The 24,455-nt window shown below is 41.9% G+C and overlaps 2 protein-coding genes across 3 annotated transcripts in view; one reads left to right on the top strand and one right to left on the bottom strand.

Annotated features, from left to right (window-relative positions):
* The window catches only part of GPR1 (G protein-coupled receptor 1), a 26,868-nt gene extending 12,556 nt beyond the window's left edge, over window positions 1-14,312 (top strand). The window contains exons 2-3 of one of the 2 annotated variants that reach the window (XR_001513126.1): window positions 3,980-4,063; window positions 5,035-5,225. Coding sequence is in view for 1 of the 2 variants with exons in the window: in XM_006759418.2 (XP_006759481.1) it covers window positions 12,519-13,583 (1,065 nt within the window). In the remaining variant the exon portion in view is untranslated. Of the gene's footprint in view, window positions 1-3,979; window positions 4,064-5,034; window positions 5,226-12,515 lie in introns of those variants that run through there. The other variant, XM_006759418.2, reaches the window with a different exon arrangement.
* Window positions 14,313-22,484: 8,172 nt separating this feature from the next.
* EEF1B2 (eukaryotic translation elongation factor 1 beta 2) overlaps window positions 22,485-24,455 on the bottom strand; it is a 3,934-nt gene continuing 1,963 nt past the window's right edge. Inside the window, exons 3-6 of the mRNA XM_006759417.2 lie at window positions 23,862-23,991; window positions 23,514-23,580; window positions 22,792-22,917; window positions 22,485-22,684 (exon numbers count right to left, since the gene is read on the bottom strand). Of these exons, the coding sequence (XP_006759480.1) occupies window positions 22,530-22,684; window positions 22,792-22,917; window positions 23,514-23,580; window positions 23,862-23,991 (478 nt within the window). The 3' untranslated portion in view covers window positions 22,485-22,529. The remainder of the gene's footprint in view (window positions 22,685-22,791; window positions 22,918-23,513; window positions 23,581-23,861; window positions 23,992-24,455) is intronic.

Raw genomic sequence — 24,455 nt, 5'->3', positions numbered from 1 at the left:
CAGGCCGTAATCCTGGGCCAGAGGCATCAGGCCTGGGCTGGGGCCAGAACCAGTGATGGGAGAAAATGAGGGTCCCCTGCCCAGGCCGGACGCCTCTGGCAGAGGCGTCCGACCTGGGCACGGGGCCGATCCTGTGATTGGAGATTGATGGGGGTCAATGCCTGAAGGCTTCCAGTATGTGAGAGGGGGCAGGCTGGGCTGAGGGACACTCCCCCTCACCCCCACCCAGTGCACGAATTTCGTGCACCGGGCCCCTCGTAATAATAATAGAAGACATTTTTTGAATGCCCACTCTGTGCAAAGTACTGGATTTAGTGCTACTCGGAAGCACAGAGAGTAGTAAAAGAGCTAGAATACATTGACCTGTCACACTTGAGCTTCTCATAAATGCTTAAAACTGCACATCAATCTGTCTTTTCCAGATGAGGCACCTGGGGTCCCACGTGGGAAGGTGACTCATCCAAAGTCATGCAGCTAATGACATTCAGAGCTAAAACTTAGAACCATCTCTCCTGAGGTCCAATGTCCTTTCAACATACCAGGCTACCTAGTACCCATGGACTTAAATGGGTCAAGTGTTATGGCAGGTGGAGAACTAGGGTGAGGTGATCAAGGCAAAATTTTCACAGGTGCCCAAACGCTTAGTAATCACACTTAATGCAAAAGAAATCCATGCTGAACAATAGATCAAAATCTTCAATGAAGTCAGGATCAGACTATTTGCATGACCCAACCTCACTTGCCTCACCCTAATCTTGGTCCTATGTCATGCAATCTGAACTTTTGGGTGGACCAAGGGGGAAACTAACAAGAAGATATTCCCACGGCTGGGAAAATTGTAAAGGAATTCCTGAATGTATAGAGTGAGGTGTTCAGATTTTCAGAGATGGGCCACAAACTACCCACAGTTGTATCCTGAGATAAAATAGCTCATTTTGTTTTGTTCTTAAATTTTTATTTATTGATTTGAGAGAAAAGGGGAGAGAGAGAGAGAGAGAGAGAGGGAGAGAGAGAGAGAGAGAGAGAGGAGCATCGATTTGTTGTTCCACCCATTTCTGCACTTATTGGTGCCTCCTGTATGTGCCCTGGGATTGAACCCACCACAACCTTGGCGCATTGGGACGATGCTCTAACCAATTGGGCTACCTGACCAGGGCTCATTTATTTTATTTTAATAAGAAACTGACACTGAAGAGCATGGGGGAAATCTCAAGATGTGACAGTGGGTCGTGCCAACCAATAAAGGACACTTTTCCCATAATGAACCCAGAGTCCTGAGGGCCTCACAGTGGGGTTTGATTGGAGGGCTTTGACCGAAACTAGAAACTGAGTTACAAGTTTTCTTTCACTTCTTTTTCTTCAGTCTCATTTGTGTCCTGTGCCTGAAGTGTTAAGCCAGGACCTGGATATATACTATTTGAAACTACCCTTGCCCTTCGAAGGCCAAGAAGAAGTCACAGTGGGTTCCGGGAGGAGAGGAGAGGAGAGATGCTTGGGCAAATGCAGGCCTGTAGGCTCCTATTCGGTCGAGTTCAGCATGAGAGACCAAAAGGAGACTTGGGGTTTAACCTGCTGTGGGGCAGTAAAGGCTACGCATGCGCCTGAACATCTTCAGCATCCAGCTGCTGTGGGCAAGGTGGAAGCTGGCTCAGGTTCCCGGCCTAGCGATGGGGTGCCTCACTCTCCCACATTTTGCAGTGACTTTAGCAGGAGAGTCAGAGTCAGCCCGAGGGGTAGCAGAGAGTGGGTGAGTGTGGGCCTCTGACACAGGTGTGACAGGAGCACAACGTCCAAAACTGTCCTCAAACGCTGGCTCCACTAGGCCTGGAGGTGAGGAGTGGTGAGGAAGAGTCAAAGAAAGAACCAAGTAGCTTTCTCTTTCCTAGACGATTCTCAGCTTTCTCTTATCTAGTCACCCTCATTTGCAGGGAAGAGTGGCTCATTGTGTTTGTTTCAGGTTTTTCTTCATTAAGCCACAGGGACAGCTCTGGGGGGACACACAGTAGACATTCTCTAAATCTGCATCAGAGAGGATTTCTGTGCTTTGGGTGCTTAAAGCAGTTAAGAAACTGAGCATTTAGAAATTTGGATAAAAATTCTAACCATGTCAGCTTGCCAACTAAGTGGCCTTTGCAAGTTCTTTAATTTTCCTCACCTTCAGTTTTCTAATCAGTAGAGAATAAGGGCTCAAAAATAATATCTGTTGTCACAGATTCTTGTCCCTAAAGGATGACGTTAAAGGTCCCGTTCACACATGCATCAGTGCCTTCTGTAGTATCCCCATTCAGCAACCATTCAGTGCCTGACCCCCCATAGAGCCCACGCAATGCAATCTGTCTGTTTGGTTTGTTGTGCTGTAGGTTTTTAACATTCTCTAATTTGATCAGTTCTTGCTTCTAATAAGCCAACATTTCCCTGGCTATTAGGCCAACATTTTTGGCCCTAGCTCCAACACTGGAAAAACACAGAATAAACACCTTACTTTTTCCTCATCTTCAAGTGTCTGAAAATGGCTATCAGCCTCCTTAAGTCTTCCTTTTTCACTGATTTCTTCAACCATTCCAACAAAGCCATCATCTCAAGTTCCTGCAGTCTCCTTACTCCTGTCTTTTTCACTACTTTAGTTTTCCAGTGGTCTTCTCAAAATCAGTTTTGCAGACCTCAACAAGCTAGTCCAAATACAGACTGGCCACGACAAAGTGGAGGGCTGAGGTGGCTCCCTTTGTTTTCCTTACCATAAAATAACTAAACGTGTTAATGATGACTGTCTTCTAAACTATCACAGTGATAATTCTGGGGCCCAATTGTTTGATTATTACCTTTCAACTTGGTTTAACTTTATTTTTCACTTCTACATTTCATCCTGTACTCCCTCCTATCTCCTCCTAGGGGAGAAAAAAGGCAACGATATTTTCAGGCACAACCTTGTATGAATGGGAGGAAGTTTTAGAAATGTCGCTTTTCCCGCCTCCCTCCACTTTTTTTTTTTTTGCTGTCCTGTTGAATAAACATTACTGTTGCTATCAAAACAAGTTTCCCATCTGCCCCCTCACCAAGTTCACTTACTACTTCTTTGAATGATGAACAGTATTGTTTTGTGAGGTGCCTATAACTTCAATATGATCTGTAAGTTCCTTGACTATTGTTCCTTTTCCTTTAGAACAAGAGCCTTCTCTTTAAGAAAGGAAATACCTTGCCCCGAGACTTCTGTAAATGTCACTGACAATGTGTGATTGAGAACCAAAACATCTTTAGTGCCAAGTAATGATGAAATAGAAAACAAAGGTATATTGTGATAGAGGCACAAACTTCCACTCTGTGCCCCTGACTTTTCTGAAGCATATCTCTGACTGCAGAGATTTCAGGTCTTGGTAAGGATTCTAGACTTACACAAACATAGTCATGGTCAACTTTTAAAACAATGTTTAAGCCATGGTGGTATCTATCTATGAGATGTTTTGTGAACTGTTAGGGACCCTGTTGTGTCTGCTGCTTCCAAAGTCAGTTCTTCAGGAGTCATAACACTGCCCAGAGGCCATTGAAAAGGATTAACTCTTTTCATTTTGATTGTCGGAATGAAGAGATCAAAAATATAAATTGAGATCTCCAGTAGCTATCAAGTCATTCCCCATAAAAATAAAGGTCCAGAAGTCCTGTGCCATCAAGGTTTTCAAATTCAGTGCCCACATTCCTCCTGCTAAAAAATTACCCATCACATAGAAATCCTTTTTCAAGGAAATACTGATTTGGGGGTTTCTTGTTGCGATAAGCAAGGCTTTGAAATATATCGTCAATGATGGTGGTTCTTCCCCAGACTTTGGAGAGGAGTGAGATAATGACCTAGATTATATCCTTTATTTATTTTTTTAAAGATGAAATCACTATTTCATTTATTGATTTGAGAGAGAGAGAGATGAATTTGTTGTTTCACTTATTTATGCATTCATTGGTTGATTCTTGTATATGTGCCCTGACCTAGGATTGAACCCGCAACCTTGGTGTATTGGGACAACGCTCCAACCAACTGAACTACCTGGACAAGGTTAGACTATATCCTTCAAAGGTGAGTAAGTTGCTCTTTTAAAAGAGAGAAGTAGTCCTAGCCAGTTTGGCTCAGTGGATAGAGCATCAGCCTGTGGACTGAAGGGTCCTGGTTCAATTCCAGTCTAAGGGGACATGCCTGGGTTGTGGGCTTGATCCCCAGTGGAGGGCGTGCAGAAGGCAGCCAATTAATGATTCTTTCTCATCGTTGATGTCTCTCCCTCTCCTTTCCTCTCTGAAATCAATAAAAAATATATTTTTAAAAAATAGGAAGATGCTGTAGATTTCCGGGGCCGGAGGGTGGGGGGAGAATAAATAAAAGAGAGAAGTAGCCAAAATCGGTTTGGCTCAGTGGATAGAGCGTCGGCTTGCGGACTGAAAGGTCCCAGGTTCGATTCCGGTTAAGGGCATGTACCTGGGTTGCCGGCACATCCCCAGTGGGAGATGTGCAGGAGGCAGCTGATCGATGTTTCTAACTCTCTATCTCTCTCCCTTCCTCTCTGTAAAAAATCAATAAAATATTTTTAAAAAAAAAGAGAGAGAAGTAAGAGAAATATAATGCAGTATTCTATTTTCTCACCAGCCTTGGCCAGATATGGGAATAATAATGGCATTTGGGGGCTGGGCACAGGGGTCCCCCAACTCAAACACCTTCAGAAGGCAGGCATATTTTTTTTATTGACTTTAGAGAGCGAGAGGAAGAGAAACATCAATCTGAGAGAAACATCAATTAGCTGCCTCCTGCACACCACTTCTGTAGATCGAACCAGCCTGTGCCCTGACTGGGAACCGAACCCGTGAGAACCCGTGACCTCTCAGTGCATGGGACAATGTTTAACCCACTGAGCCACACCAACTAGGGCGGTAACTGCAATTATTGAGCTGACCACCACTTTTTGAGGATTTCCTTATGTGATCATCACAGTAACTCTATGACTTCGTACTATTACTATTCCCATATTACAGTAGTAATAGTACTATTACTGTTTTCAGGAAACGGAGATTTTGAGGTAGTAAGTGGTTTGTCTAAGATTCCACAGCCAGGAAGAGCAGAAGACTAGGATTTGAAGGCAAGCATTCTGATTCCAGAGTCCATACACCACTTTCTTCCCTGATATTTAAATTATACCTGTGTTTATTATCTTACAGTCTTGAAAAGGAATAAAGCCTGAAAGTTTCTCCCTGGCCCAAGGTTAATCATTCACTCTGTTTTCTCCCAGCAATCAATAGTTATCCCAATTGTACAAGTGGGGACACTAACAGCTGGGTGGAGCATTAGTACAGCTGGAACTTAACTAGGCGTTGACTCTTCAAATACGTGCTGTGTCTTCTTAAACTGTCCAAGTGAAGCATGGTCAGCCTTCAAGTGCCTTTTATGAAAAGACCTTGATCCCAGTAGAGTGAAAATAGGTATCATTTCATTTCCACTGGATTCAGTTGTTCTCACTTTTTGTTCGTAAAGGAAAAACTCCCAACCTCGCTGCCTTTAGAAGTGAATAAGACAATTGTATGTCTAAAATTAATTAGCTTTTCTATTTGAGGTTGACTTTCAATGCCAACCCAATAAAGAAGTCATTGTGAAGGATATACTTCGTTCAGCTAAGCTTCCTGAAAACTTCTGTTAATTTCCTAAGTGAATGTCTCTCAAATATCCCTCATTTCCATTCTCACTCTCACTGCCTAGGGCCCTTCCATCTTTGACTTCAGTTGTGACAACATCCTCCCAAACTGCCACCAGATGATATTTACAAAAACAAAGATTGATGATGTCACTCCCTCCTACAAACCTTTTTATTTGCTCCCAACTGGCAATGGAGTAAAATCCAAATGCTGAAGCATGGTATTCAAAGGATTCATTACCAGAACACTCCCCTTTCTTGTTGTCTCTTTTCCAGCCAAACCAAAAAGTTTCCATTCATCCTAATATGCCAAGGAATATTGTCATTTGTTTTAATGTCTGACATTAAGCAATAAAGGACATGGGAGCTACAGTTGGGCAACATACTTCTCTATTAAAGAATAGGCTTGCCTTGGGTTGGGGTTAGAGGGTACAATCTATAATCGCTGTTCTCTACCTCTTACGAACCAGCAATAGCTGTCAGTATCACACCCAACCTCCATTTCCATTTAAACCTCCTTGGCATCTTTATAAAACACTGCTATGCCTCAACACCTTCCAAGCTGAGATTGTTCACCCAGAGGACCGCCAAACATTCTACTGGTGCCAAACATACTGAGTGCAATCTGGAGTGTGGTATACAGTTTATATTTGATAGCTAGTGGAAAACACTGAACAATGCCTCAAAAATAACCCTTATGCCATACACACACACACACACACACACACACACACACACACTTTTCAAAAAATGTCTCTTCCCTAAGAAGACAGCCCTTGAGAAATTAAGTTTGCTTACCACATATGTTTTCTGGGTCATGGATATGTGGTTTTCACCAGAGAGCTTCTCTCTCATGTCCACTGATTCATTCAACTCATTCCTGTCATCAATCAGAAGCAAAATACATGTTCCCTCAAGAACCCTTATGGTTTTCACAGGAAACACATTCAGCTCTTGAGTTCTTTTTTTTTTTTTTTTTTTACCAGTGTGTCTGGGGGGAACCTTACACAGGCAATCCACATACCCAAAGGTCAATCACATTGAATCCTTCTCTGTTCAAAGTAGATTAAAGCCTAAATTTTCTTAAGATTCTGTTAGGTATACATTTTAGCAATGGTCCCTGGAAACCTATCTGACTCAACATTATGGAACTAAATTAAACCTCTCTGCACTCACCAAATGTTCTGCCAGAAGGCATCTTTGTGTTCGTCAAGGTAGATAAACAAAATGCCTCCCTCTAAAGCCAAGCCTCGTTTAAAACCACATTGAAAAGTTTAATGATACACATTTCTACCAGATGTCCTTTCCCCAAGTCATCTGGATTTCTTAGACTATTTATCACTACACTTTCTGCCAGAACTCTTGCACTGAAATCTATTTACTCAGAAAAGAGTTTCAGCTTTACCATCCAGTAAATCGGAATGGATCCGAAACCAATTTGTTTAATTCAATAAGCAATTCTGTGCTCCAGAACTAGACATTTGCCACTTGAGCATCTGGGTAAATGCTGCCCAGGAAAGTGAAAACTTGGGTCCTCACTGCAGCCGAATCCCTGCAGTAAATATGCCTCTTCACATTCTTTGGAAGCCAAAACCACAGATTTCAGGGACGCTTCTCTGAACTTTGCTCCACCCCAAGCATGTCTTACACATTCCTAACAGTCTTGGGCGGATCTGCATATATTCATGTCCACATTGCAGCCTGCCACTTACTGAAGTGGCCACTCAAAAGATTTTATGATCATGTAGACCTTTATTAGTCTTTATTTCAGTCAGAATTATTTATTTGCCTTTCAGCAGCACATATGGTTTAAGACAAATACGGTAGCTATTTTCTCTTTTTAGTCAAGTCTAAAAACTGCATCCTGGCATTGTTACTGTGTTTCTCCAAGTGCTTCCAAATTGATAAAAGCATACAATATCTCAATGGAAAGTCACTGCCAGCCAACACGGTTTGACTGTTTAATAAATGACAATGGGCCTAGCTGGTGTGGGTCAGTGGTTGAATGTCGACCAATGAGCCAAGAGTTTGCAGGTTCGATTCCCAGTTAGGACCTATGCCCAGATTGCAGGCTCAATCCCTGAAGGGGGCATGCAGGAACATCCCCCACTGGGGACATGCCCGCAACCCAGGCACATGCCCTTGACCGGAATCGAACCCGGGACCCCTCAGTCTGCAGGCTGACGCTCTATCCACTGAGCCAAACCGGTTTCGACTCTAAAGTCTTTTTAAAACATATTTTAAATAAATATCTTAAATAAATAAATGACAATGTTTCCTTCAAGTCTGCATTTAAAGACCTACCTACTTTGGCTGCTATCCATCCTCCTTCCAGTTACTACCCAACAAGGCTCCTTTCCATTGCCCAGAAATCCCCCCAGTTTCACCTGAGTCTGCACTCCCATCCCCCCATCACTTCTCCAAAACACATATGCATGTGCCACATGGTTAAACTGAGTAGATTTCCCCCATATTTTCTTTCTGTACCTCTTTTTGCCCTTTCTTATCTCACCAAGAATGAACAGGTAAGTATAATATGACATGATTAATGAGCAAAATACCAATTTTTAAAAGTTTGAAAACAAATCTCTTTAAGTTTAGGCCTTAAATTTAAATTGGCAGACATGCACAAGGTAGTAAGTTTTTTTGGAGATCATATTTTTACTTTGAGGTTACAGATATTATTTTGAGATTGCATTTTCACACCATTTGCATTCTCATATGTATTGTGTTACTTTTTTAATCACCAGAGGATTTTTTAAAATATATTTTATTGATTTTTTACAGAGAGGGGGCTGATGGAAAGGTTCCTACAGGAAATGCAAAGAAGAGAAAAGAATGGAACATCAACAGTGAGTAATATCTACTTTTTAAATAATGAATGATTAAGGCAAAGTAGAATAATTACAAGGTCTAGCTTTCTTTCTTTCTTTGCTTTTGTTGTTGTGACACCTTGCCTGAGGGTGATTTTTCCATTGATTTTAAGAGGAGGATATTTTTATGTGGGGGTGGGGGGGGGTGGGGAGAGAGAGAGAGAGAGAAACATTGATTTGCTGTCACATTTATTTATGCAATCACTGGTTGATTCTTCTGTGTGCCCTCACCGGGCATCAAACTGTAACCTTGGTGTATCAGAGTGACACTCTAACCAACTGAGCTACTCGGTGGGGCTACTTCTGTTTTAATGTGTAGATTTCCCCTTTACAAAGCTCAAAACTTGTACAAATTTGCCTGCCCCAAGGGTCACAAACTTGCAGCTGGACTGAATGTGGCCCATAGCTATTTTGTTTAAAACAGTAATGTAGAATTTGGAAACTTTTCACATTAAAAATATAAATATTCAGTGAGTCTTCAAAAACTCTGGCAACACTAAGTGCTCATTTTCCACATGGAGACAGTTGGCTAGAACTGAGAAGCTGCTGTTCACTGAAAGCAAGTCCACTGCTCTTCGGTTCACCCAAACCCCATTATCTCCGGATCTGGGGTACTGCACCCCTTACAGCCACCACCTGCTCCTGGGACATTTAGATGATGAAATAAAGGGCAGAGGACCTTAACTCTGCCAACACAGTATAGCTCCAGTATCATCACAACTCAAGATCTGCCCCTCCTTTTCTTATAAAGCAGGCGACATACCAGCCAACCATAGTCAATTGCAAAAACTCCCATATTCAGTCTCATTGGTTAAAAAAGAGTGTTCCTGAAATGCACTGGCTGTTTCCTCTGCCTTGAAAACTTGCCTGAAAATATCCACATGACTAGCTCCCCAACCTGGGTAGGACAGGTGTAAATTCTGCCTTACTTTGCACTTTTCTCCATCTCACCCCTACCTTTAGCATCACCTCCACACAAAAACATCTGCTCTAAGTCGTGGGGGAGCGCCAAGCTTATATTTCCCATGAACAATTCAGCTGGGCAGCATTCAGCTCCTCTTGAAGATTGTTCCCCTCGCCTAAACTGGGCTTGGCACCTAGGCCGCTTATCTGCTTTCTGGAAGATTAAGAACCTTTCTCGTACAGTTTTCTATTTGAAGAGATTCTGTTCAGATAGATCCCTCATCCTCAAGGTACTGCCTCACCCCAAGAGAATTGTGAAGAGGGGTGGTGGTGTCCTTCATCAGACCCTGTGATCATTTGGGTCAGTAATGACATTGGAAGTGGGAGGCTCCTGGCTTATGGTGAGAATAGTGGTTGTGTGCAATTAGGGGTTTTCCACGGGCTTGTCCATGCTTGAGGAATGAGGTTTCTCTTCCTCAATGCTTGGGGTTTGATAAGGTGATTTAGTCCACCACCTGGGCCATTTGGTGTAGAATTGCTAATAGCCTAAATACAGATCCTAAGCACCAGGAAGGTAAGGGTGTCCTAATACACAGGCAGAAAAACAGGACATGTAGTTGGAGACTAGGCTAGACATGATTTGACACTGGGGAGGGCCAGCCATCAGAAGGAGCAGGGAGAGTGGAGTAAGACCTCAGGCCTGAAAATATAGGGCAGCAAGAAAGAAGCCAAGTCTTGCTCACGGAAGTAGGTAGGACACGTGAAGGAAAGAACTTAATGTTAAGGAACAGCCGAGATCCTGGGGATAGAGCTGTGGGTCACAGCCAGAGAGATTCTGGCAGCAACGTTGTGAGGTGAACTCACAAACTCTAACGGTGAGTCTTTAAAATTCCATTGGTTCTAAACAGGATTTATAGAGAGCCAATTACGTCTTAAGCACATGTTAAGCACCTGTGATATGTGAAGACTTTTATTAGGCACTGTGGGGGTATAGAGATGACATTGTTTCCAAGGGGTTCACAGTTTGGTAGGGCAAAAATTAAAGTTAAATAAATGATAATAGTGTATCAAATAGGTTAAGAATAGGATGACAGGGAAGGGAATGTTGTAGTGGTTAAGAGCTTGGGCTCTGGGTTCAACGGATCTGAGTTTAGATGCCGATTCTCCATTATAGGTTGCATGATCCTGGGCAAGTCACTATGCTTCCCCTAGCTTCAGTGTCCCTTCTCATAAACACAAATAATAATAGTACTTACCTACTGTATAAGAGTCTTTTGATGATCAAATTTTTTTGCCTGGTGCTTAGTAAATTCACAATAACATTGACTATTATTTGTAGTAAAAGTTATAATGATTGGGGGGAAGCTAATATCAGAAATGTTTCCAAGAAACGGTGGCATGTGAGCTGAATATTGAGAAATAAAGAGAAGTTGGCTGGGTCTTGGTTTGGGAAGACACTAACGAATTGCATTTGTTTTTTAATTATACCCTGCTAAGTTCCTCGAATGATTTTAGGTAGGATGATGAATCCAGAGTTAGTCATTGAGAGTGAGATGCCAGTGAGCAAGCAACACAAGATGTTTTCACTCTTCATTTCTAACCCTGTTATAATCTCACATATTTGCCTCATTAATGATGGTAGCTCCATGAAATGAATACAACTATTAATTGTTTTTCTATTTGATTTTGAATACTAATAGAAATAACACAAAATGAAATGCATAATGCTGAAATTGTACCCAGTAAACTTTGTTTTGATTGAAATATTGACATTTAAGTCTCAACCCAGGAAAATGGGCCTTGCAAGGAAAAAACAAAACAAAACACCTTTACTTTGGGCAAAATGACAATAGATAAAATTTGGTATGGACAAAAAGAAACAAAATAAAACCAATTAATAAATCAAATCTTTGTTGTAAATGTAGAAAGGAGTTAATTGAAATTCATTCAAAACAAAGAAATTTTAGTAAAATAAAAATTTAGTAAAGCTTAATTGTACTCTATAGGCAATTAATGGAGAAATTAAATGTCCAGAGACAAGTTTACTCCAAAAGACTCCTTTTGGTTGAAAAGCTTTCCATATTGATAGGATACTGATGAACATGTTTGCATCCACAAACATAAGATCCATGGGCGCAACATAGTGGTTAAAAGTCACCAGTGCTTGTTTATGCATCCGGATGGATGGGTTGAGAAAGCAGTTGAAACTCTGTCTAGAACTTAAGAAGTCATGTTACTAATAGGGATTTTGAAGTCATCACCACATAAGTATTAATCTAGTTTTTGGTGGGGATTTATTTATTTTTTTTGCATCTTCCATAAATAATCCATGCCTAGGAATCCTAATATATAAAGAGCCAGGGTCTGTAATGTCCAAAACGACCAAACGGATGCCTGAATGCCAGGCTGCGCGTGCAGCGGAAGTCAGTCCTGGGTCCCGGCACTGCGGCGATCCAGCACTGACTACCGCTGCTGCAGGCACCATGGCACCTAAGCACTGACTGCTGCTGCCAAGGCAGGTGCGATGCGATTGGTTGGGGGGCCCCACCATCGCCCTGCAGATGGAGGCCCAGGCTACCCAGACGGCGGCGGTGGGTGGGGCCTCCCTCTGTGGGGCGATCAATCAATCGTGGGGCTCCCAGGAGACTGTGAGAGGGCACAGGCCAGGCTGAAGAACCCCCCCCACCACCACCACCACCAGTGCACGAATTTCGTGCACCGGGCCTCTAGTAACCTAATCAATGTCTTGAATGTCAGCCCCGCAAGCATTATGAACAGAGGATTTGCACCTGTACAGTCATTTTAACTTAGCCCTTACTGAATACTTTATAAAAAACGAACTCTCAGAGCTTTGAGAATAATCAGAGTGAAGCTGAGGTCCACCAACACTTGGACATCTAGAGTATAATCACAAATACTGCTAAGAAATACACTCTCTCCAGTTCATAGATGAAATATTTTTATCCTTATGTTCCTATTCACTGAACATGTCTTGTTCTTTTAAAAACTGTTTTTTTTTTGTGGGTGTGTTTTTCTTTTAATTTGCTGCTATTGATTTCCTCATTCTCCACTTCTCGAGGTGATGGAAGATCTAGAGGAAACATTTGAAGAACTGGAGAACTACTCCTATTCCTTGGACTATTCCTCCCCAGCGTCTCCTTTGGAAGAGAAAGCCCCCCTGGAAGTTGCTCACTGGGTCTCCCTGGTGTTGTACTGCTTAGCATTTGTTCTGGGCATTCCAGGAAATGCCACTGTCATTTGGTTCACGGGTTTCAAGTGGAAGAAGACAGTCACCACTTTCTGGTTCCTCAATCTGGCTGTGGCGGATTTCATTTTCCTTCTCTTCCTGCCCCTCTACATCTCCTATGTGGCCATGAATTTCCACTGGCCCTTTGGCCTCTGGCTGTGCAAGGCCAATTCCTTCATTGCCCAGTTGAACATGTTTGCCAGTGTTTTTTTCCTGACGGTGATCAGCCTGGACCGCTACATCCAGCTGGTCCATCCTGTGGTAGCTCATCGGCACCGCACGCTAAGGAACTCCCAGATTGTTACTGTGCTCGTGTGGCTTTTGGCTTCTCTAATCGGTGGTCCTTCCCTATACTTCCGGGAGACTGTGGAGGTGAATAACCACATTTTTTGCTACCACAATTTCCACGAGCATGACTCTGACCTCGCTTTGAAGAGGCACCATGTCCTGACCTGGGTGAAATTTGTTAATGGGTACCTTACCCCTTTACTTACAATGAGCATTTGCTATTTGTGTCTCATCTTAAAGGTGAAGAAGCAAAGCATCCTGGTCTCTAACAGGTATTCCTTGACCATCCTAGCTCTGGTCCTGGCCTTTTTGATTTGCTGGACGCCTTATCACATATTTAACATTTGGGAGCTCATGGTACACCACGGTGGCCACTACCACCAGGTGCTGCGGGCCGGCCTCCCCCTCTCCACCGCTTTGGCATTCCTCAATAGCTGCTTGAATCCCATCCTTTATGTTCTAATTAGTAAGAAGTTCCAAGCGCGCTTTCGAGCCTCGGTTGCCGAGATACTGAAGTACACGCTGTGGGAAGTCAGCTGCTCTGGCACGGTGGGCGAGCAGCTTAGGAGCTCTGAAACCAAGAAGTCGGGTCTCCAGGAAACAGCTCAGTGAAATCCTTCTCTCCCACAAATCGGCATAAGGCTTTCGTGTGGGTCCCCTGACAGATGCTTTCAGATGGTTTGGTTCCAAGATACAGAGCTGACCGTAGCTTTCTGTTGTTGTTTTTGGTCAGTTTGTTAGCATCACATTTTTGTGTGGATATAAAATGAAGGAAAGATCTCCATTTTTTTTCACCTGCAACTTATACTACGTGTCATTCTTGCTAATTATACCATAGTGGATTAATGACCACTGTGGAGGCGAGATCAGTTATTATTTTAAAAATCTTAATAACTTTCTCTAAGTCCTAAATCTTAATATTAAATATGTGATCAACGCATTTTGAAAAATGGAAAATTAAATTTGCTTAAGTTCACTTTAATTTAACCTATTAGACAAATTCTTAAAATGCAACGTACGTGTACTTCTTTATTTCATGTAACCTTTGTATATACATTTATGAATTAAACTAATAGTTGGTTATAGTAGTTTAAAACATTCTTCCAGTTGGTTCTTAATAAATTATCTTTATTGTTGAAAGTATTACAGATGCTGCCTCCCCACCCAGCCAGTTGGTTATTAATGCTTCGTAAACTGCCCCCAAATCTAGTTGCTTAAAACAACAATTTAGTAGTATTACATCTCACAATTCAGAGCCAGGAATCCAAACAAAGCACAAAAGAGAGGGTCCTCTCTGCTTCACAGTGTCTGGAGCCTCAGCTGGACTGGGAATACCCAAATGGCTGAGGTTTCCAACAGCTGGAGGCTGGCTGAGCAGCTCTCTTCCCTTCCCTCTCCTCTCCCCATCCCTGCCCTCCCTTCAACCTCTCTCCCCTCCTACCCCCACTCTCGCCTCTCTTTTCTCCCTCTCCCTTCACACAGCTGCTCCCGCATGGCACCTCAGGGTAGCCAGACTTCTTAAATGGCAATTTAGAGCTCTGAGAAACCAAGGTGGACATTTCCAGTCTTCCTAAAAGCTGTGCCCTGCACAAACACAGTACCACTTCCCTTGTACTAGTATTTTATTGGTCAAAACAGATATAAGCCTTTTATTTCTGTAATGATCTTTAGATAGGCATCAATAAAGCAACCTTGAAGTCAGATGAAAATCTGTTGCCTTATAGACTGTGATAATATTCTGCCCTGTTTTCATTTATTCCTTTAGCAAATAGGTGGGTATTGAAGAGATACGCAGAACCATGGTATATAGACATTGAGAATGCCAAGAATCACAAGGTACTTACAGTTTAGAGAGTGAGATTTAAGTTGCATAAAAACAATCACAGAAAAAGGCAGATGGTAATAAGGGCCATAGGAGAGCCAGGAAAAGAAATGGCATCTAGGTGAAGAAACATGGGAATTCTATGTCCTTGCCTTTGAGGTTCCCTAAAGATTCTGCCCCTATCTTTTGTCCCTGCTGACATCCTCGTCTTTTATGAGTATAAATTCTGCTATGCACTGCAAATTAAAAAATATGCTTAATTATATATATAGTTTCTCAATTTTATTTTGAAAGTTATTAGGGGAGCTATGTTATTTCTTGATTTAACACCCTTTTAAAAAACTCTTTATTAAGGTAATACTTACATGTCCTTATCCCCCTTCACACCCTTTTGATTTCATCTCTTCATTTTGGAAATGCTAATGTCAGGTCATTTATTGGCTGTGTTCTTTATTGTTAGCCCCATGGAACAATTAGGTCTGGTTTGGAAATTATCCCACCAAAATGTGCGGCATAGCTCAGCCTGTCCGCAACTGGTCATTCCCAAATTCATGTTTTCGGCCCTATGCAGTGTAGGTTAAGGAAAGGCCGGGAGAGAAAGGCTCTTTGTGCAGCCTTTACCCTTGACCCCTCTACCACCAGGGTTTGAGATTTTCCACTCTGGGTTCCCTTTGACCCTTGAGGGACAGGTCCTGGGTTCCCAGGATCAGGAGAGAAGCTGGAGGATCCAAGAAAAAAAAAATTTCTTAGTCTCATCCTTTTTTGAGCAAATGGAGACTCAAGGATATGGGAGAAAGAAAGTTGAGGAGCAGGAAAGGGATTCAGCAGCCAAGAGCAGAAGGAAATCAATGGAGCAGGTCGTATTCTGGAAGTTACATTTCAAGGCGGTGCTTTCTAACCTTAGTGGGTTAGGAGCCCACGCAGAACCATTTATCGAATTTGGTTCAATGGGCACAGTATCGCAGGCCTGTGAACTCTGCAAGGGCCTATGATGATATTTGAGATCTTTTTTTTTTTTAATATATTTTATTGAGTTTTTACAGAGAGGAAGATAGAGATATAGAGAGTTAGAAACATCGATGGGAGAGAAACATCGATTAGCTGTCTTCTGCACATCTCCCACTGGGGATATGCCTGCAACCCAGGTACATGCCCTCGACCAGAATCGAACCCGGGACCTTACAGTCTGCAGGCCGACGCTCTATCCACTGAGCCAAACCGGTTTCGGCAATATTTGAGATCTTAAAAAACATGATTGGATCTAGAATACAAAAGGAAGACTGAAAAAGTAAAAACAAATACTTAATTACATGTCTATAAAATATACCTTCATGTCACTTGGTCAAAGGAAGTATTTAATAATTATCTAAAAATATATTTAACATGGGTTTCAATATGTTTCAATATTTGATGTGAGGAGTGGAGCTTCCAAAAAGAAAAATGCTTTAAGGAAGGTTTACAAAGGTCTTAGAGGAATTCATGTAAGAATCTAATGAAAGTTATCGGTTCTTTCTACAGAAAAATGCTTTTAAATAAAATATCAGGGAGGCCTTAGGCCCCAGGCTAAGAATTCCCCTGTTTAGTAGCTTTTAAAATAGCTGCCAGTGGGACTGTTGATTGGGACTCACTAGGAGAAAGCAATAACCAGTACAGGTACTTTCCAGCAGAATAATTTTTTGTTCTCAGTTTGAGGGAAGATCCAAGGAGGAAAATAGAAGGACCCACACTTAGACCGAGGACTGGGTACTGCAAACCTCCTCCCCGGTGGTTGGAATCTGGTCAATGAGGCTTACTAGGGGTCTAATAGCCACGAGTAGGATGAATGACTAAAAAGACAGAAGTGGGAGGCTGGACAGGCACTGCAGCAGTTTGGAGAGGAAGCGAGGGAGCTCAGTGCCTAGTTGGCAGGAGGGTAAAGAATCCCAGGAAGCTCAGGGACTTGAGCACAGACTTATTGAGACAGACCTGCCTCCTCCTCAGTGATAGGAAGCTCTTAGGAATAGCTCTAGGGCAAGTCCCAAGGCCTCCGGAGGCTGAATATCTAGATTTGGATTATGGCTCCAACACATCCTAGCACTGGGAGCTTGGCTAACGTAATTCATATTTCCAGACCTCAGTTTTCCCTATCTGTGAAATGGGTATAACAATAGTATCTGCCACATCAGGCTATTGGGAAAATTAAATGAGTTGATGCAGGTATTTACAGGGCTTCACCTAAAAGCACTTAAAGTGGTACTTAGCCCTATAAATTCCCGATAAAAATTCGCTAGATTAGCTAGTATCCTTACTCAGTGAGATTCCTGGCATGTTCTGACATTGGAACTTGCTTATAAATGTTAGATCCCTTCCTCCTCTCCTCTTGAATGAACATCAAAATTTCATAGGAAGAATCGGGTAACTACACAGACAACTTTAAAACAAGACAGTTTATAAGTACTGCAAAAGAATAATGTGCTGGGAGGCTGCAAGGGGCAGGAAGGAACAGAATTTTTTTAAAAAAAGACCTCTTGCAAGAGGTAGTTGAAGTGCATTTTGAAAAATGACTACCATTTGACAAAGTGCGGTGAGGAAAGAGGCTATTTTAGATGGATGGCACAGCAAGAGCAAATGTGCAGAGATTGGAAAACACGGGCTGTGTTCAGAAAAGACAATAGTCCCATTTTATAGGGACAAAGTGAAGATGGGAGATTCGGAATTGATGTCAGGCGTGAAGAGCAATCCATAGTTCTTCACTATGCTTACATATGGGCAATGAATATTTATAAGTCTATGGACACTTCCTTTGATTTTTACTTTCCTGAAAACTATTCAGGCCAATGAAATTCCAAACGATAAACTCGTTTGGGATATTTCCTGAATGCAACTATTATCACACAGGGCATGCAATGAGAGGATGTTTACCAGTCTCCATTTCCAATTTAAGTTTACCCTTAAGTGATACCTTCTCACTCTCACCGAGGGTATGAAGCAAGGGTTACACTGATGAAATGGGATTAAATTGTATAAAAGCAGGGATGAAGAACTTTCCCCATTCTATTACCAACACATTAGTGGACTCTGAAGACCTCTCACTAGATGAGTAATCAGGCAAGTCGTCTTTCAGTACTCCCTCTAATCTATGAATGGTGATAACAGTGTCTGCCTTGTTTATCTCCTCGGCTTATTATGAAGTTCAAATTAGACAATGTATATGAGGCGTGTATTTTTTTTAACCTTTTTATCCTAAGGACAATAATTGCCATTGCCAAATTGTATTTTTTTTTTTTTTTGCGGGGGCGGAGAAGGGGGCACACGGGGGGTGGGGAGATTATACATATGTCTCAAAACACAAATGCAATTCTTTTTGTATATGGGTCTTTGTCTATAAGCTTATCTTTGATAAAAATAGTCAATGAAAAATCCAGCATTTTCCATTTGCTATAGTGTCCATTATTTTTAAAAGTAATTCTATTAAGCTTATAGAATATTTCACTGAGTATATATGCCACATGCAGTCATTTCCATTTATGTTAGGATTATAACAGTCCTTTTATGTATCTGCTTCCATCCACACCATGTCCAGGTCAGAGCTCTGCCTTTATTTTGTCATTCTCTGGCTCCCCGTGAATGAGCCAGCGTCTAATACAAATGCCTCTACAACCTGGCCCACCCTATATAATTCCACACACTGCAAAACACAGCCAAACTGGTTGAATTGCCTCCCAGATGTCTATCTATCATTCTGCCTTTCACACCCTCCTGGAACATTCTCTCTCGAACATTCTTTCTCTTTTTTCACAAACTGATCAAAGTCTATCCAGTTTAAGCCCCCAATTTCTCTAAAAATGTTTTCTTAATTCTAGCTTTCCCTGACTTTCTGAACTTTTGGATTGCTTGCTTAATCACAAAATGACTTTTATACTTTTTAAAATTGTTATGTGTTTGAACCACCTCCCCATAGTAATTTTCTTCAATTCTTTGTGTTTTTATAGCAGCGTTAACAGTGATGCTGAGTGAATCATGTTTAATTCCCTCCCACACTGTACCCAGCCCTGCGCTGGGGATGCTGATCACAATAACACGATTTGTTATTGTAATCACCTATGGGGCATGCAAAAAGAGGTGACCTCTAATTTTTCCTGTCTTCCACTCCAAAGACAAACAGGAGAAAAATATCTGTTTGTCTACATATACTTAGGCCCTCTGAAGTAATGGGTTCAAAAACAGTTCATTCAGTATCCTGGCTCACACGCAAATGTGAGCATTGCTCATAAATATCAAAAAAATTGAAAGCAATTTAAAAATCTAATAAATAGCCTGGTTACATAAGATATGAAACAATGGGTTATGTAACTTAAAAATGGAGATGATTTTTATGTACTGACATGAATATCCAAGATACAGATGAACTCCAAGATACCTATTTCTATGAACAAAATGCAAAGTACACACGGTTTGGGTTGTATGCTGCAGTTAGTCCAAACGAGTTTGCCTCGCCTAGCTCTGGAAAGACCTAAGAACCTGGTGATGCTGGTTGCTTTTATGGAAGTGAACGGGAGGCCTAGAAGATGGGCGATTTCATATATAACCTCTTGAATTTTGAACTATGTTAATGTATTATCTATTTTGTAAAATATGAAATTAAAAGATACTGTTAAATATATTTCTCGTTCAAGGCTGTGGAGTCAGATTTTGGTCACATTTCATCTGTTGTCTTTTTAAGATTTACAAGACAGCTGTGGCTTCAACTCACTATTCTAAATTTTTAAATTCCTTTTACTTTTAACCAAATTTTCGATCATTAGTTTATCATTACTATTTGTTAAAACTTAATGTTTTGGTCAAGCTATTTAGTACCAATCCCTTGAATATGTCAGTGACTGAATTGTTTTTTAGCTGCTATTCACTAGTTACTAATACATACCTCCATAGCAGCATTTCCAGGATCCATAGGATGTGTCTCCAGAAAATGAAAGACTGCCCTCTGCTGGCTCTCATGATACTGACAACCTGAAAATGTGTCCAGTGATTTTATTTTTTTAAATCTATACAAACATAATCCCCCCATTGGAAATAACCTGAATGTCCATTAACAGGCAAGTTACATATATGTGACATGGTCACACAGGAACTACTACTCAGACAGGAAAAGTAGTGAACTATTAACACATACAGGACTATGGATTAGGTTCATTATGTTGAACAAAAGAAGCTGACTCGAGTGCGTGCTGGTTGATTCCGCTCACACAGAGCAAGCAGAAGTATGTGTCTGTCTTCACCCAGTGGTTGTCTTGGGTAGAGGGGTGCGAATATTGATTTGTGGGGAAACTCAGGGTGCCTGTGGAGGAGGTTTGAAGACAAAGCCTCGGGGAATGTGAGGTGGTTTGCTCCCCGCCAGCACTGAAGCCCACTTGGTATTTAATTCACAAATTGAGAGCGATTCCGGTGGCGTACGTGGCTGTGCTTCCCCAAATTCAGCTGTGTAAGTGCACGTATGCAGGAGACAGAAAAGTGGATTTAACCAGGGTGTGGTTTTGCCAACTTAGATGAAGGGAGATGTGCAGGGAAGTTTAAGTTCCTTACACCAAATAGATTCCTAATCCCATCACCAAAGGTGCAAAATAGACCCCAAATGATCCCCCCTCCCACTTCTCCATCAGTTCTAACTCCAACGGGCTCCCCCAGGGGTCTCCCAGGAGCCTGGGGCTCTGTGCAATTGCAGCCTTGGTAATTTTCCACACACACCACCTCCTTGAAGATAGCTTATCACTGCATTAAAGGCACCTCTCCCCACACCTGCAGAATAGAGCACAAGATTAAACTACACTAAACCCCAGTGCCATTCTCCAGCCCAAATACCGTCTCAGGTATGATCAGATTCCCCAGAAAATGGTACAAGCAGTTCACTCTTGAGCACTGGAGGTAGGCAGGGAAAAGGACCGGGGCAAAAAAAATGGAAGGGTGAAAAGAGAATACAATCTAGGCTTCAGCTTCTTATCTTTATTGTTTAAAGTATTACAGATGTCCCCCTTCTGCTCCCATTAATCCCCTCCCCTCCACCCACAAGCCTTCACTGTGTCCATGGTTTCTTTGGTTAATCTCTTCCCGTCCCCTTGCCTGCCCCGTGATTTTAGAGTGGGTCTGTTGGACTTAATTGCTTAGTGAAGATGATTTCAATCATCAGTATGTACATGGCCAATTAAATAATTTTTCTGTAGAATTTAAACAATTTTCCATACTCAAGTTAGTCACACATAAAACCAGATTGAGAGGGAGGAAAAGAACAGCATTGTCTGGGTCTGCTAGGAAACTTCTGACTTCAAATCATTTAATCTCTGGTCTACAGTGGTTCTCAACCTTGGCTGCACATTAGAAATACTTGGGAATCTTTTTAAAATCCTGATTTCTGGGCCTCATCCTCCAGAAAATCTGTTTCTTTGTTATGGGGTGGGGCCACAACATTAGACAATCACCTAACATAATGCCTTCATCTCAGTACATTCCCTGCAGCACTAACCTGAGTATGAAGTCCTAGCCCAATAGGTTCAATCAGATTTCCAAAAAAATAAACGCCCTTAGTCACTACCCACTGCAACCCCCAAGCCAGACTTTGGAACAAGTCTGGGGAGAGACAAACAACGATTCAATGAACTCACCCTGGAAGTAAGGGGATCTAGCCTATAATTGAGGTTCGTGCCCTTGACCAGAATCAGATTCTAGACAAGGGCCGACGTTCTCACCACTGAGCCAAATTGGCTAGGGCTGGGGCTAATTTTTTTTTTATTTAATTCAGAGAGGGAGATTAATGAGAGAAAATCATTCATTGGCTGCCTCCTGCACGCCCATTTGGGGATTGAGCCTGCAACCTGGGCATGTGCCCTGACGGTTATCAAACCAGGACCTCCTGGTTCATTTGTCATAGCTGAACCGAGCCACGCCGACCTGGCTGGGGCTAATTTCTTAACCCAAAATTTCCACAACTGAAATTTTTAGCTCCCGATTTCTCTTAAAAATAAAGCAAATATGAAAATTTAAGCCATCACTAATGAGTACAGAAATTATACTGAAATTAAGTCCATTTAAATCAGTTTATAAAAATCTACACAACACCTACCTATATAGTGTATGTAACAGGTAGTTTTTTTTTTTGGACTAATGCTGATCCAAATTTATATTATGAATTATAGTCACTGAATTTCTCAAAATGGAATGAATATAGTGAACCATAAACATGAGCTTGAACTGTGTGGGTCTACTTACATGCAGAATCTAAAAAAGTCTTCTGTACCTCTGGGTTTTGCATCTGTGGATACAGTAGGCCAAAAGCATGCTTTGTCTTACACTATTTTATAAGGAACTTAAGTATCCAAGGGAGCCCTGGGACCAATCCACTAGGAATACTAGGAACTTAAGTATTAAGAACATTAGCCCTGGCCAGTGTGGCTTAGTGAGTTGAGCATTGTTTGATTCCAGGTCAGGGCACATACCTGGATCGTGGGATCCATCCCATTCGAGTGTGGGGCAGCTGATCAATGTTTCTCTTTCATGTTGATGTTTCTCTAAAATCATATATATACACATATAAAAATGGGGGGAAAAAAAAAGAGAGAGAGAACCAAGTTAAACACAAACTTCCGGCGGCATGGGGGCTCAGTACCCCGGCCTCATAAGGGACAACCGTACCACCCTCCTATTAGAGTCAAGACCAAGGGTTCTCTTTCAAGCTTTTATTTAAGGGCACGGATTCAGGATGGATTTTAGATCTTGTTGAAAGCAGCCACGTCCATGGACTGCACATAGTCCTCAAAAGCAGTGATCTGCTCCTCCAGCATGTCTGTTCCAACTTTATCGTCTTCCACTACACACTGTATTTGAAGCTTTTTAATTCCATACCCCACTGGAACCAGCTTAGCTGAAAAAAACATTAAGAAAAAATGTTAGAGAAGTTCTGTTCGTCAGCAAAGGTTGAAATTATGTAAATTTCTGATGCCAATTTCAATTAAGAAAGGTTGAACTCACAAGAGCCCCAGACCAGGCCGTCTGCTTGAATGCTCCTGACACACTCCTCTAGTTTTGCCATGTCTGTCTCATCATCCCAAGGTTTCACATCTAATAAGATGGAAGACTTGGCAACAAGTGCAGGTTCTAAAAAAAAAATAAGAAACAGCATTAATTATGTCTTTTTTACCCTAGTCCAGACACAAATCTCTTTTTTAAATATATTTTTATTTATTTCAGAGAGGAAGGGAGAGGGAGAGAGAGGTAGAAACATCCATAATGAGCGAGAACCATTGATCGGCTGCCTCCTGCACGTCCCATACTGGGGATTGAGCCTGCAACCTGGGCATATGCCCTGACTGGGAATCAAATCATGACCTCCTGGTTCATAGGTCAATGCTCAACCACAGAGCCACGCCAGCTGGACCGTAATAAATCTTGATTTTCAAAATCATCTCCTTAGCCACACAAAACTATGGGATACATCTGTTTGTCACACATATGCCCCCTTTCTGTTTTGCTAAGAAAGAGGTGTTTAATTGTGTAACAATTTCTTTCCCACAGAGGAATGCCACAACTGCCACCATGAGAACAGCTGCAGACCAGTAGCTGTGGAAGTTCTACAGAAAGTTCTGAAATACTGACCTAGTCAGTAAACGAGGAAATTACTTTGGGGATTAATCTTTGAAGAAGTGTATTCACACCATTATGAAATGAAGACAAACAATTATAAAATGACCTACTTTTGGCTTTCTTTGATTCATACTGTGCAAGGCGTTCTTCTCTTAGCCTCTTTGCTTCTTCGCTTTCCTGTAAAGAAAAAATTGAATATATTTCACAAAGTTGGTTGTTCCTCAGGTTAGAGATAGGGAGGTCATCACAACGAATACCAGCTTTATCAGAAAAAAAGCAAATCCATCATGAGCTTACGTTCAGCCGAAAGATGGTGATTTAATTTTATTCATCACGTAACCAGCGAGAATTTTGCTAAAAGCCAGCGATACAGTGAAGCCAGGATTCAAATCCGGGCAACGAGGCTGCAGAGCCCGTGCTTCAGCACGAGGACGCACTCACACCCACTGGTGCCGTACCTCCTCGTCGTCAGACCCAAAGAGGTCAATGTCGTCGTCGTCGTCTTTGCTGTCGGCAGCTCCGCTTCCCGTGGTGTCTTCCACGTTAGCAGGGCCGTACTTGCCCAAAGCTTTCTTCACTCCAGGCAGGCTTAAAAGAATAATAATAATTAAGTGTAACTACATGGGGGATACAACTTCTTTTTTCAGAAAACGCAGGAGGCCTTGTTTTCAACATTATTTACCAGCAGGACCCACTGAACGCTCCCAGGTACGTGGTTCTGAGCTGTAACCCCTCTCCCAACAGACACTGGTAGCGTGTGAGGCCGCACATCCCGTACTCACTAGCGTTTACCCAGTGGTTCTCAACCTTCCTAAGGCCGCGACCCTTGAATACAGTTCCTCATGTTGTGGTGACCCCCAACCATAAAATTATTTTCGTTGCTACTTCATCACTGTAATTTTGCTACTGTTATGAATCATAATGTAAATATCTGTATGCTTTAATTATGTTCAATTTGTAACAATGAAAATACATCCTGCATACAGATATTTACATTATGATTCATAACAGTAGCAAAATTACAGTTATGAAGTAGCAACGAAACAAACCAA

This window comes from Myotis davidii, unplaced genomic scaffold (assembly GCF_000327345.1).
Source record: "Myotis davidii unplaced genomic scaffold, ASM32734v1 scaffold394, whole genome shotgun sequence".
NCBI classification, from domain to species: domain Eukaryota; kingdom Metazoa; phylum Chordata; class Mammalia; order Chiroptera; family Vespertilionidae; genus Myotis; species Myotis davidii.
Note: the sequence above shows the minus strand (reverse complement) of the source record. Positions and strands in the feature narration are given on the sequence as shown.